At 48.7% G+C, this 12,369-nt stretch overlaps 8 protein-coding genes across 8 annotated transcripts, besides 9 other annotated features; all 8 read right to left on the reverse strand.

Annotated features, from left to right (window-relative positions):
• Nucleotides 1-409: 409 nt before the first annotated feature.
• Nucleotides 410-2,725, reverse strand: TraAM80_05151 (uncharacterized protein; the record flags this gene model as incomplete). The annotated part of the gene is made up of 1 exon (XM_029382044.1): nucleotides 410-2,725. One exon carries the CDS (start codon nucleotides 2,723-2,725, stop codon nucleotides 410-412), a length of 2,316 nt encoding a protein of 771 aa, XP_029238093.1.
• Nucleotides 2,726-3,190: 465 nt separating this feature from the next.
• On the reverse strand, nucleotides 3,191-4,174 carry TraAM80_05152 (putative short-chain dehydrogenase; the record flags this gene model as incomplete). Its single annotated transcript, XM_029382045.1, has 1 exon — nucleotides 3,191-4,174. One exon carries the CDS (start codon nucleotides 4,172-4,174, stop codon nucleotides 3,191-3,193), a length of 984 nt encoding a protein of 327 aa, XP_029238094.1.
• Nucleotides 4,175-4,238: 64 nt separating this feature from the next.
• Nucleotides 4,239-4,275: a microsatellite.
• Nucleotides 4,276-4,362: 87 nt separating this feature from the next.
• Nucleotides 4,363-4,386: a microsatellite.
• Nucleotides 4,387-4,512: 126 nt separating this feature from the next.
• Nucleotides 4,513-4,572: a microsatellite.
• A 111-nt stretch (nucleotides 4,573-4,683) lies between these two features.
• Nucleotides 4,684-4,708: a microsatellite.
• Nucleotides 4,709-4,759: 51 nt separating this feature from the next.
• TraAM80_05153 (uncharacterized protein) lies at nucleotides 4,760-6,043 on the reverse strand (the record flags this gene model as incomplete). The annotated part of the gene is made up of 1 exon (XM_029382046.1): nucleotides 4,760-6,043. The coding sequence occupies one exon, from the start codon at nucleotides 6,041-6,043 to the stop codon at nucleotides 4,760-4,762; it is 1,284 nt and encodes a 427-aa protein (XP_029238095.1).
• A 106-nt stretch (nucleotides 6,044-6,149) lies between these two features.
• Nucleotides 6,150-6,200: a sequence feature (A-rich).
• Nucleotides 6,201-6,239: 39 nt separating this feature from the next.
• Nucleotides 6,240-6,270: a microsatellite.
• A 55-nt stretch (nucleotides 6,271-6,325) lies between these two features.
• On the reverse strand, nucleotides 6,326-7,411 carry TraAM80_05154 (uncharacterized protein; the record flags this gene model as incomplete). The annotated part of the gene is made up of 1 exon (XM_029382047.1): nucleotides 6,326-7,411. The coding sequence occupies one exon, from the start codon at nucleotides 7,409-7,411 to the stop codon at nucleotides 6,326-6,328; it is 1,086 nt and encodes a 361-aa protein (XP_029238096.1).
• A 453-nt stretch (nucleotides 7,412-7,864) lies between these two features.
• On the reverse strand, nucleotides 7,865-8,599 carry TraAM80_05155 (ribulose-5-phosphate 3-epimerase; the record flags this gene model as incomplete). The annotated part of the gene is made up of 1 exon (XM_029382048.1): nucleotides 7,865-8,599. One exon carries the CDS (start codon nucleotides 8,597-8,599, stop codon nucleotides 7,865-7,867), a length of 735 nt encoding a protein of 244 aa, XP_029238097.1.
• Nucleotides 8,600-8,980: 381 nt separating this feature from the next.
• TraAM80_05156 (uncharacterized protein) lies at nucleotides 8,981-9,721 on the reverse strand (the record flags this gene model as incomplete). Its single annotated transcript, XM_029382049.1, has 1 exon — nucleotides 8,981-9,721. The coding sequence occupies one exon, from the start codon at nucleotides 9,719-9,721 to the stop codon at nucleotides 8,981-8,983; it is 741 nt and encodes a 246-aa protein (XP_029238098.1).
• Nucleotides 9,722-9,872: 151 nt separating this feature from the next.
• Nucleotides 9,873-9,908: a microsatellite.
• A 389-nt stretch (nucleotides 9,909-10,297) lies between these two features.
• TraAM80_05157 (RAB-interacting protein) lies at nucleotides 10,298-10,918 on the reverse strand (the record flags this gene model as incomplete). The annotated part of the gene is made up of 1 exon (XM_029382050.1): nucleotides 10,298-10,918. The coding sequence occupies one exon, from the start codon at nucleotides 10,916-10,918 to the stop codon at nucleotides 10,298-10,300; it is 621 nt and encodes a 206-aa protein (XP_029238099.1).
• Nucleotides 10,919-11,156: 238 nt separating this feature from the next.
• Nucleotides 11,157-11,173: a microsatellite.
• An 88-nt stretch (nucleotides 11,174-11,261) lies between these two features.
• Nucleotides 11,262-11,285: a microsatellite.
• A 303-nt stretch (nucleotides 11,286-11,588) lies between these two features.
• On the reverse strand, nucleotides 11,589-12,314 carry TraAM80_05158 (uncharacterized protein; the record flags this gene model as incomplete). The annotated part of the gene is made up of 1 exon (XM_029382051.1): nucleotides 11,589-12,314. The coding sequence occupies one exon, from the start codon at nucleotides 12,312-12,314 to the stop codon at nucleotides 11,589-11,591; it is 726 nt and encodes a 241-aa protein (XP_029238100.1).
• Nucleotides 12,315-12,369: the final 55 nt, after the last annotated feature.

Genomic DNA, 12,369 nt, shown 5'->3' on the forward strand with positions numbered 1-12,369 from the left:
GGTTTGGAACTTCAATGTATGCGGAGAGAGCAGGCAGCACCGTCTTGTCCCATTCTTCATTGATGGTTCGCTTCACAGCCGCCCAATCAGCCGCCATTATGCCTTAATTTCACAACTTTCTATCGTTCACTTGCTTTTTAATTACCACCGCACGACGTATGACGATGGCAAGAAGAAGGCACCAAGACAATGTAGAGGCACATACAAGCCCACCATGCACACGCACAGAAACCGCAAGTCCTTGCAACCAGGCAAACAAAACCACAACTTAGACGCCAACACGTCTCTCACCCTTTACCTCCATCGCGCGCAACACGGAAAGCCCCAAGGAGTTCCTCAAGCAAAAATGTTGTATTTGTCCAGTACACAACTGTGAAATTATAGGTGCATTTTTTTTTCTTTAACAGAATCACTTTATCCTCATTTTTCCCAAGAGGTCGCCATCAACGAGTTCCGCATCATGTGGGGACACCGCCAGCGCAACTATATTCTTGTCGGTCGCATCCGCAGACCGCCTCGTTTCGCTAGGGCAGTGGCTGTCAACAAAAGCATTTGGCAGAGGTGCGTGGTCCTCGATTGCCATGAATTCCCTAAATAATGCCATACTGTATGCATGAGCGGGCAAAGTGAAGTGGAGAGCAAGGGCCTTGGTACCTCGCTGCCGTGCTGTATCCGATGCAGTCAGCGCAACGGCACCAGCGGGCAATCGTTCTGCCAGTCGGAAGCCGTACTTTCCAATTGGCCATAGACAACCGGGCTGCCCTCGCGAGGTCGCCGTGTAACTGGTGCATTGCCGAAGTTCCATATCCGTCAGTAACTTGTACACGCCCTCTCCATTCCCCTCTAGCACATTGCTTAATTCCGGCAGGACTTTTACCCATGGACGCGTTGCACGAGGGTGCCCACTGCCTGCAAAAAAGAGCGGCCGAAAGGACACTGGATTCTGCGGGTAGTGAGTGCCTTTAGGTGAAATAGAAACGAATCCCAACAGACGGGACAATTGGCTCATGGATTCATTGCTGCCCATGTTAAGTGGAATGACGATATCACGGATACTGTGCGATGCCGCCTCCTCTCTTGTATCTACTACACAAACTCCCCGAAGGTCACGGTAATCGCAAGTCTTAGTCGGCAAACAACCATCGGGAAAGAGTTCGGGTTTGGCTACCATTTCATCAGAGAAAAAACAGTTACTGTCTGGCAATACAAACTCCCCAGGCTCAGGAGAGCCTGTCACCGCACCCCTCTTTAGTTCATGAATGCGACAACTAGCGAGTACGTTCCACAGTAGGTCGGATTTGCTTCTTTCGATTTGTGTCCTTAATCCACGTGAAACGTGAAGATGATACCATTCTTTCAGAACAGCAGGGCGATCCTCACCCTTCTGAAAAAGTTCCACCATCTCATCTATCCAACTTTCCTCTACCGTTGTTCTCGTGTCATCGCTGAGACACGCTGCAATGAGAAGCGCTTCCGCCGGCATGTTTTTCTCCCACGCTGCGGTTGCATGGAATGAGCGAAACGGAGACAACGGTACGAGCATTCCAAAGTGGCGGGGCCCAAAAAAATTAGTAAATGCCGCAAGGTGCCCCTGGACTTTCTTCTCCAATTGAGTCGGCTGCGTGGTAGTGATGCCCCGCAAAAGCATACTATACTGCATCTGGCAACGATGACTATGTAACGGATCACAAGGAAAGGTGCGCCAGCCGAGAAGCTGCAAATTGAGTTTTAGCGGTCGCAGGTTGACTCGAAGTAACTTTTTAATGACGGTTACTTGATGCATCGCGTCGAAATTGGAGTCAGACGGGATCAAACACAGACTGCACACTTGAACAGTTACCGCGGACTCTTCCAGTGCGACATTCGCTGCAAAGTGTTCTGGAAGACACATCCCCTCACAGGTCTCGCTCAACAGTCTAAAGGCTTCAGAAAGAGACAACCCCTCCTTGTAAAGTACAAAGTGCAAATAACGCTGCTCGGGTCCTGCCGATTTGTACTGGCTGATATTAAACGTATCTGGAAGTGTTGGAGAAATAAAAGTAACAATCTTTCCATTAGGAAGTACTTCCGCTACCTGTATATCACTAGTGTACATTCGAAACCCGCGGAGCCTAGACGCGCGTTGACCATCTTTGCCGTGATGCAGTCTTGCTGCAATACCCACCTGCAGTTCCAATTCCTGCATGGTAAGTTCAGGTTGCAACCGCCTTAGGCTTGAAAGAATACTGCGAAAGTTACCACCATCACGAATAGCACGCACGAAATCTCGGGCACGTTTTAGTGCTCCGTCAATGTCAATGGCAACAGCTACTCGCCTCAGAATAGTAGGATCAAGGGTTGGGTTGTATAGAGGCAGTGCGTCTTCTACACGGCTATCCAAGGCTGTAGTATTTTCATACTTTTTTGGTTTGATTAGATTCACGTCATGTGCGACTGCTGTGGGAGACACCGACTCCTGTTCCATTTGGAGGTGTAAACGGAGCTTGCACATTAAATCAGCAGAGCCTTTGGAGAGTCCCTGTGGCGCAGATGATAATGATGACGGTAATGATGCCATCTCTGTGTAAAGATCCTTTAGAACTGGTGTCACAAGTAGTGAAATGTGAGGCGTTGACGACGTCGTTGTGGCTGCGACTGTAGAACGCCGCGGAGGGGCACGCCGCACCCGCATCCGACGGCTCACGGTCGCCATGGCGACTTGTACGGGCGGCGAACGATGCGGCATACCCTTCTCTTCAATCCTGCGCCTTCAGACATGTGGAATATAAATAAAACCGCACGGAGAGGATTATTGTCACAGTTCACCCACCAATTGAGAGCAAAAAGACGATGACCTCCGCCACAATGAACATGCAGCACAATCAAAAAGGTTTTACAAACTGCAAAGACGAATCATAGATATATGTATATATGATTTTCAACGCCGAGTTATTTCCCAGGCAACGAACTAATTTTATTCGTCTAGTGTTCCCTACAAAAAGCGCAAGTAAGCAAAAGAAAAAGGACCTCAAAGAGAGTTGCGTTTGTGGTGGCGGCTTCATTTTTCGTTTTTGGTTTTTAAACACTGCAAAAACCTTACTGCTTTCTACTTGGTATATACATAAATACGTATGCATTCCTTTTGTGTTACTCCGCGTCACTATCTTTTTTTGTTTTTGTTTTTGCTTGGCAAGCATTCTCCTTTCTTTGCTCAGGCCTCCTTGTTGCCGTGTATCTTTGAGGCGCTTACCAGCCTTCTGTGGTCGTCATTCAAGTTGGCGAAGCGCACGACAAGCTCTGTCAAGAATTGAAAATCAAAGATCTTGTTAGCCACACGAAAAGCTGCAGTTGTCAGGCCTTGATCCCAAACTGTCAGCCGTCCCGCGGATGCAAATATTTCCTCAGCAATATGCGTTGGCGATATTGACATTTTCTGTGCGGCCTTGAGGGAGTTCAGCGTTGGTCCATGGTTTTTGTAAAAGTTTGTCTTCACGGGCGAGGGGTGAATGACAACCACATGGATGCCCGCATGACGCACTTCCGCCGCAAGTGTTGTGGCAAAGTTTGTTAAGAACGCCTTTGAAGGGCTGTACATTGTCGCTGTTGGGCCAGGGAAGTAGCCCGCAGAAGAAGAAGTGAATGTCACAAGGCCCCGACGCCGTCGTTCCATCATTTTGCGTAGAAAGTGATGGGTGATGGCAATTGAGCAGATGGCGTTGCATTCAAGATTTGCACGCAACTTCTCAATCCCTGTGTCCGTAAACAGCCCAGTGTGGATGTACCCGGCGTTGTTGAAAAGGAGGCCAACTTCGATGTCCCTCGTCGCCTCAATGATGGGCGACATGTAAGACATTCCCTCCACTCCCAAATCCACACCCACCTTGCGAAAGCTACACTTCGGGTATTTTTGTTGAAGCTCAGCAAAGGTATTGTGAAGCAGTGGCTCCTCCAGTGCGACGAGCACAACGTTAATTTGCTGCTGCGCAAGCATTTCTGTGATAGCCTTCCCTATGCCGCTGCTCGCACCCGTCACAACGGCCCATTCTGCGCCATACTTTTTCTTTAGGTCCTGCGGGAAGCGCATCGCCAGCTGCTGCGCGGCAATGACCAAAATATACGTAATCACGCTGATGAGGCCTACCAGAAGCGAAAGGGTGGACAAAACGCACCACAGGCCGCTAAAAATAAAGTTCATTTTTGTCTTCTAATACCCCTCGCAGTGTGATGGTGCTCCTTCGGTCTCGTTCGTGCTCTGCCTTTTTTTTTTTGTCTTTGTCTTCTTATCTCGTTGTCTTTCGTTTTACTTCACAGGAATGCGTGTATTCGTCCCCATTCCACCGCAGGCATCCACAGAGGCGTCAAGAAGCGAGCGAGCGAAATTGAGGTGGGTGGGGGGGGGGCGGGGGGAGAGAGAGCAAACGGCAGCTGTTGAAATGAGATGGACCTGGGTGAGGTTCTTAGATTCAGAAGGACGCCGCGGCCCGCCCACGCTCTCACTATTCGCTCAAAGGCGACAATGGGGACGCGGACAGCAAGTAGAAGCAAAACCAATACGCTCACGAAAAAGGAGAAGAAAACAATAATAAAAGTAAATAACATAACGAGCAACAACAACAATCACCAGACACACACCGGTCTTTTCATTTTTGTTATTCCATCTTCCTGCAATACGTCCTACCACAAAGGCAGAATACACTTCGGCAACACCAACCCACTCACCCACCCACCCCCACAAGGATCTCTGCATTTCTTTTTCCCCTCAACTCCTTTTTATTTTGCCTTACAACTCGTCCTTTGGAAAGTAGAAGCTGCGTACAATTTTCATACTTTCCACTAACGAGAGCTCCGCTTGAACAGAGAGAATCCGTGCCTTCTTCGTTATCCCTTGAGGTAGCATACATCGCTGAACGACAAGGGCCACACAAGAGTCTTTTTTCGCAACGGGGCGAAGAACCATACTATAGATTGACTTGCCAGAATCTCCTTGTCTGCAAATACTATTGTACAACTCATCTTCTGGAATTAGCAGACGTGCTTTGGGGCACACGCTGTTTCTGTAATCCGACCATGCTTGCATAAAACCATGGCTGCCGACGCTTCGATCTGCATTGACCGCCCCAGCGACCCCAGAATCTAAAGCGTTAGAAGTGTGAAAATAAAAGAGATGAAAGGTGCCTGTGCCTGAAATACAGGCAGCTATGGTGTGCGTGGAGGACACGAGCAACCCCAGTGCATGAACCACATTGGGTGTTGCTCCTCTGGAGAACTGACAAACTACAATGTGGTTCTCAACATCAATCAGCTTGAGTGATGTCCCCCGCTCACTCACGGTAAGTGCCCGCACACCATCAGGGGTGGTAGTGATACATCTCACCTCATTGCGGTGAAGCTCCATAACGTTTACCGTGAGCTGAGGGGTGAGTTTCTTGTCAAGATTGGGAAATGGTTCTTGCAGCAAACCTGACTGTACATGCCTTTCGGTGGCATAGCAAATGCATCGTACCGTGCCACTCTTCGGGCCAAGAATAACTCCATATAATTGAGAATAACAAATGCCACACGCCAATTTCTCCACAAGCATGGTGCCCAATGCTAAGGTGTCGCCTCTCGGAGGCGAGTTAGATGTTGGGTTAGACACCTCAAATGACTCTATCATTCGTAGTGTGTGATCAAAAACGTATATGGGACCTGTTTCAACACCCACCAACACCATACAGGGATGGAAACGCAACGCATTCACTACAGCCGGGAGCTTTGCACGCGCCAGCAACCAATGATCCTGATTCATTGTGTTATCCACAGAAAGGTCGAGTATCGTGACAGTGTTGCGGTAATTGACTTCCCAACCCACCAAAATCACAAGGTTACTCTGCCCGTGTAACGCCAATATGCTTACACCGCCTAAAACAGGCCATCTAATGACCTCGTGCAGACATCCATCCTCACTCGAAAGCAATTCTGTACTGTAAACAATAAAACCATGTGTCAAACCCACCGCGAGGTTTGTGCCTTCGTTGTTCCATGAGAGGCATGTCACCAGCTGCTCTGGTTGTTCCACAACCATCTGAACTCGTTCCTCCTTCCTCCTTCCTCTCTCCCTTTTTATATTCTCGCACCAAGCTCAGGTCCACGCAATGGCCAGAAAGAGAAAGCAATTGAGGTGGAGCAGGAAAAAAAAAAAAACAAAGAAAGAAAAAAAGAAACACAAAAATGATAAAAAATTGCTCTACACAAAACACACAACTGCATCTCATGCAGCTACAACGCACCACCCCACACCACAGCGACACCCTGCCTGCCGACAGAACTCATCCTTCCTTCCTTTCATCTATCCCCCTTTTTTTGCTCATGGAATAAGGATATGTCTCAGATTGTCTTCACGGGTTGACATGCGTCGCACAAGCTTCCCACACCTATTAACAGCTTGTTGATGCAGCGATCCACCTTTTGAATCTCCACAAACGCGATGCCGCTCCTCCACAGCAAGCGTTAATTGACTCCTGTCATGGAAATTCGTAATTCCCAACTGCTGCAACTTTGCAAACTGCAATTGCGGAGCCAACAGAGTCAGTGGCGCCCCCTTTGTAGAAAAATTGAGGTAATGCGCAAGATAGGCAATCCGCACAGCCTCGCGCTCACACACATGCGACAATGAGAACAGGTTCCTCAAGGTTTCTGGCAGGCCTGCACGCACTCGGGAAATCTGCATAATGGCATCAAATTCACTGACAGGGTTCCAAACAAGAAATTGAACACGCGACGTACGTTGACTCCCTGACTGCAACTCCATTAAATGGCGTACAGATTGTAGGGTTGAGAGGCGAGCACTGCGCTCCTGAAGCAAAAGTGGAGGCTGCAGTGTTTTGTTACCCCCTACACACAATGAAGGCGACTGAGGACGCAAATAAGCCTCGCATCGTAGCTGAAATAATGTTGTGAAGGGAATCATTATCATCAACTTTGGGGCTGGTGCTCCACCATCGTCCGTTGCACCTTTTTCCACGACAGTGAAGGAAGCGTTTCCTTGTCGCACCGCCCTTGTCCATGATGCAATGGCTCGACCAGCCAACAATGGTTCAACTAGAAACGATGTCGTCACAAGTTCCCGCCTATGCATTGCACTTGAAGGATGAAGCCACTCCGCCTCTGTACTCTCGCGACACCATGCTATGCCCGTCGTGCTGCTACTTGCGCTGGGAAGAACGACATCAGACCACTTTTGGGATACAACACTACTCAGAAGAGCCACATCCAGGGCATGCTGCTCCACATACAGCTCCGCCTTATCGTGTGGCATTCTTTCTTCTCTCCGAGCATCTTTTAGTGCTTGAACGTAGAGACTAAACCACTCACCATACGGCAGGGATGTAATACTCCGATGCGGCACAGAAGCCACACGTTCGAGTAGGCGTGCAAAGGTATTTCCTTGCATGGAAAAGTTTTTTTTTGTTTTGCGTTTCTTTGTGCGCTTTCCCGCGCCGTTCCCCTTCAAATGCTGGTAGTACAAAAAAAATAATAAGGCAAAAAATAGGAAAATAAAGCCTCACCCATCTGCTCACCACTAGATAAGAAAGAAACATAGAGTTTAGGAGAAAGGGAAAGGGACAACCACATGTACATGTTTTCAAATAGTTGTTGGACAATTCTTCAGGTATTGGTTTTGAATGTAGATGCATACGCATGGACCTGTGTGTTAACACAGCTGCACATCTTTAGACGTTCGTAACTCGTCTGGGTTGAAAGGTTCACGCCATATTTTAGTGAAATAAAGGATGTATTTTTTTTTTGTTTGTATGCGTTTCATTTTTTTAATTCCAATAAAAACACACATGTGAACGTGTATGCACGCCATACAGTAGATGAGGCATGTGCGTCTCATTATGCATCATTTTGGGGTAAGACACATCCTCACTGCATTCCGCATCGTCTCGGTCGTCTGCTTTTTATCCGCTGCCTTGAAGATGGCCGTTCCGGCAACAATGATGTTCGCTCCCGCCTCTGCAGCCGCGTAAATTGTTTCTTCACTCACACCCCCATCAACTTGAATATTTAACAGGGGATGGGCCTGCCGTAGCTCCGCGATCTTCGGCATCATGTCTTGCATGAACGTTTGCCCACCAAAACCTGGTTCGACAGTCATAACAAGCACCGTGTCCACCAATTTCTCTTCTACAAGGTCTTTCACTGCACTTGCCGGTGTGCTTGGCTTGAGCGCCACTCCGCACTGCATCCCAGCGGCTCGGATTTGATTTGCAACTGCCTTTGGGTTTTCCGCCGCCTCAAAGTGAAAAGTCATCTGTGAGGCCCCGGCCTTTGCCATTTCTTCTACCCACCGGTCAGGGTTCGTGATCATGCAATGCACATCCAGGAATACGTGTTGTAAATGCTTTCGCAGGGATTCCACCACACACATGCCAACAGAAATGTTCGGAACAAAGTGTCCATCCATCACATCCACATGTATCCACTCCGAGGCACCTCCTTCGTCGGAAAGGACATGCAAACACCCATCAAGAAGCCGTGCAAAGTCGAAGGCGAGGATGGATGGGGCTATGATCGGCCGCAGCGGCTCGGGGCGATGGGAGCTCAGCCAAGTGGCACGGTCATGGTGGTGAAACATTTTGCACAGCCAGGCAAACCAAAAAAAATAATTATTACTCTCTTCATGGGATGCGTCAACACACACGCAAAATGGGGTAAAAAAAGGCAAACGTAAACAAATGAACCGGAAAAGCGGGGTCAGTGGTGGTGGGACACAAAAGACAATCACAATTTATCCCCCGCACAAACGTTTAGACTCGGGGACCAACCAGCCAAAATGCTGCAAAGAAATTCCGCACCGCACGAGGCTGTCGTAAAAAAAAATGGAGGGGGAACTGATGGGGAAAAGAAAATAAAGAATGAAAGAATACGGAGAGGACGGTCGTAATATAAATTAACTTCCCTTTCTTACTTTCCCCCCCCCCCCCACTCGCCACCACTAGACCCGCATTTTTACCTCTCAGCTCGCAAGCAAAATCTGTGCTTCATCCAACATGTGCCGCGCCTTGCAGGCTTCCCATTCTTTCATGACGCTGCTTGGAAGCTGCTCGAGGGCCGTTTCCAGCGAGAGGATTGCGATGGAGCATCTGGCACTCCCCGTATGTAAAGAGGATCCACTCAAACAGCGCGAAAGCTGCACGGCTTGTGGCGGATTTGCCAAATCGGCGCGGAGGGCAAGAATAAGTTCTTGCAACCATCCATACATTTCCGCAAGAACGGCTAAAAGAGCATGCATCCCAAGCATCATCTTCGAACTGTACGGTGGTATATTTTTGGAGCTTTCTTTTTCCTCAATTTGAAATCCAGCAGCTGAAGCCGCAGTCATCATCGAAGCTCCTTGTTGTTGTTGCTGCGACTTCCGCGGCAAAGACGCCTCCTTCGCCTGTTGCAGCTTACTGCACCACGCCTGCTGTGAATTAGAGAGGGAACGGAGAAGCGTGCTTACATCTTCCGTGTGCTGAGCGATAATGAGCTCCACGGTGGACTCGGGAAAGGCAAGAAGTATACCAAGTGGATCCGTACAGCAGCGCAACGCATTATCACTGACCCCATAAGAAAGTGAGGGACAAGAAATACGGCGTGTGGCTTCCTCCACGACTATCCGCTGCGACGTAAGATTGCTAACGGCACTGAGATTAGCCACAACCGAGTCCAGAAGGTTTTGGCATTCACGAAAGCGTTGCACCACGTGTGCGGCCATCAATCTCTCCCCCCTTCCCCCTCCCTCCCGCACCCTCTACAAATATCCATCCATCCACCCATCACAAACAAAACCGAGAAAGAGAGAGAAGAGGAACAGAAACGCCTGTCACGAGAGAAGTATTTATACTGAAACTATCACTCACTCTCCTCAACACAAAACAAAAACAACAACAACAACAACAACACGGGTGCAGCACCCACAAATAACACTTAATTGACATCAACACCCTTCTCTCGCTTTGAAAGATATGAAGATACACTCGTTCAGCACACTTTCCCTTCTTTAATCACACACTGCTCTGCGTCCTATGCTTTCATCACAGCAATCGCACGCAGTTCAAATGACTTCTCTCACATAGTGTCTCCAAAGTGGCGAATATATAAGAACGAATTCCCAACAAAAATCCGTTTTTCTTCTTCTTTAGTTGCTTCTCTCTAGCTCCCTTTTACACCCTCACATCCTTTTTTCCCTCACCTCTACTGTCTACATCCTTTTCATACCTTTATGTGCATATACGCTCGGCCTGCGCCTTTCGTTTTCCGCAGTGTCATTTTGCTGCGGTGTTGATAGGAACTACACAAATGAGAAGGGTTGCTCTTCCACCGATGGCTTGCGCATCGCCGCATGCACCACAACAACGCCTACAGACGACAAAGCCAACCAAAACACCACCGAACTACCATCTGTGAGAAAAAATGAAAGACCCGCAAAGAGGGTAATAAATAGATACGCCCGTGGAAAGGTTATTTTATGACTAGCCACGGTGAAGTGACTGCTGTTTGTCTCCGCCGCTTCCGCCCGCTTTGCACTTACAAACCAACACATCATTACAGTAAGCAAGAAACACAACGCAAACGCTGGGTTCAGAAGCAGCACATAAGACGAGCACAATAGTGCCATGATGATGTAGTTGTGGTAGTAGTGATTGATGTTGCGGTTAAGGCGGCTGAAAAAATCACTGAGACCTGACGGAAGCGAGAAACTCTGCCGGTCAAAGAACTCCTTCCATGGACACACCATCGCGAGTCGCCGTCGTGTTCCATCCACCGCGTATGCGCAGTAATGCTGCACCTTCCCGGCAAATGTAGAGGGAGGTGCGGCGGCGGCGGCGGCCTCAGTTATGCCCACCTCGGTGGTATCTGCGGCACCGTCCACAAACGCCATGTCACTTTTCCGCGGAGGAGCAGTGGCCATTGCGAGACTGTTCGTTTTGTAATCGTGTCTCGGAACCAACCTAAGGAGGGGGGTAACGTACTCGAATCGTCACAGCAACAGGACCTAAAGAAGAATGCAAGCAATTCTAAATCGTTGTTGAAGGAAACGGAAAAAAAAGTGAAGAAAAAAAAACGCCAATAAAGACATGGGCAAAGCGCCTCGCGTCGAAAAGCCAATTTCACAGACTTTGAACCACGTCTTACCCTCTCTCTCTCTCTGTGTGTGTGTGTGTGTTCCTCTAAGGCATTGCAATAACAGCTCAAGCATGTAATTACACCTTTTTTTGTCGTACGACAGGTCTACACAATTCGTCCTCGATATGTCCCTCCCTCTCTCTCTCTCTTTCATACACAAGATAACAGTGTGGCTTTCCCCTTCGTTTGCAAGCAATGATGGATCTCTCTATTTGTTTATCCCAGACAGGCACGAAAAAAGAAAGGGAGTAAAATACAGAAACAGAGACGCACACGTCCATTTTTTACTCTATCCAATATGTTGTACACCTTTTCTCAAGCCTGACGCCTATTCATGTTTTCTTCTTCTTCTTTGGTTGCCTTACGGTATGCGCGGGCGATTTTTTTTTTTTTTGCTGTTGTTGTTCTTTACTTCTCCCTCATATTCCTGCGTTTGATTCTATATTCCAAGACTATCATCCCTTGAAGAATTTGATGCGTAGCTTAAGGGAGCGTCGCATGATGTCTAGAAGCTGAGGCGCCCTCAAACTGGAAATACCGTTCACACTTTGAATGCGCCATGTCGTCTTCATTGGGGGTTTCAGGAAAGTCTTATAGAAGGGATGCCTGCGCCTGGCGTCTCGCTTGGATGTCAACTCCGGCAGCGATGTTAGATGCACCTGTCGTTCATTTCCCTCACCACTACTCTCAAGCGACAATCCCCACTTCCTCTCATTGGACTCACGACGTATCACCATTTCCTCCGGTGTTAATAGTTCTATCGTGACGTTGTTAGGAAAAAGGAGAGGCTCAGGTGTGTCGCCTGTTGCCTGCGGCCCCTCCTTCAACCTTCCCTGCGGCCTTTCCTCTATACCTGACGTGTCGTCCGCTGCGGCATCCTCATCGGCGACCATTGGGTAGGTCTCCTTCACGTCGTCTTCTTCCGCGTGCTGCTCAGGCTCCGCCAGCAATTCCTCTGCCTCATTCGCGTTCGCAGTGCACGCATCATCGGCCTTTGCATCTAAATCCTCCGCGTTTTCGTGAGTTTCTTGTTGTTGGATCCTCATTTTCTGTGCACGTTCCCCAGATCGCCTTATGCTTTTGCTATTCACCAGTGCTACTTCCCTCACCTGCTCAACTTGTTCTTGGTTGAGAGCCACGGCTACTCCTTCAGTCACAGGCGCGTGGCTCCCTCCTGCCATGGCGGGGGTCACAACTACAAAATTTAGTACAACCGTCTCTGTATGGGCACACAAC

Source organism: Trypanosoma rangeli (genome assembly GCF_003719475.1).
Source record: "Trypanosoma rangeli strain AM80 chromosome Unknown Tra_15.4_contig_00163, whole genome shotgun sequence".
Classification (NCBI taxonomy): Eukaryota; Euglenozoa; class Kinetoplastea; order Trypanosomatida; family Trypanosomatidae; genus Trypanosoma; species Trypanosoma rangeli.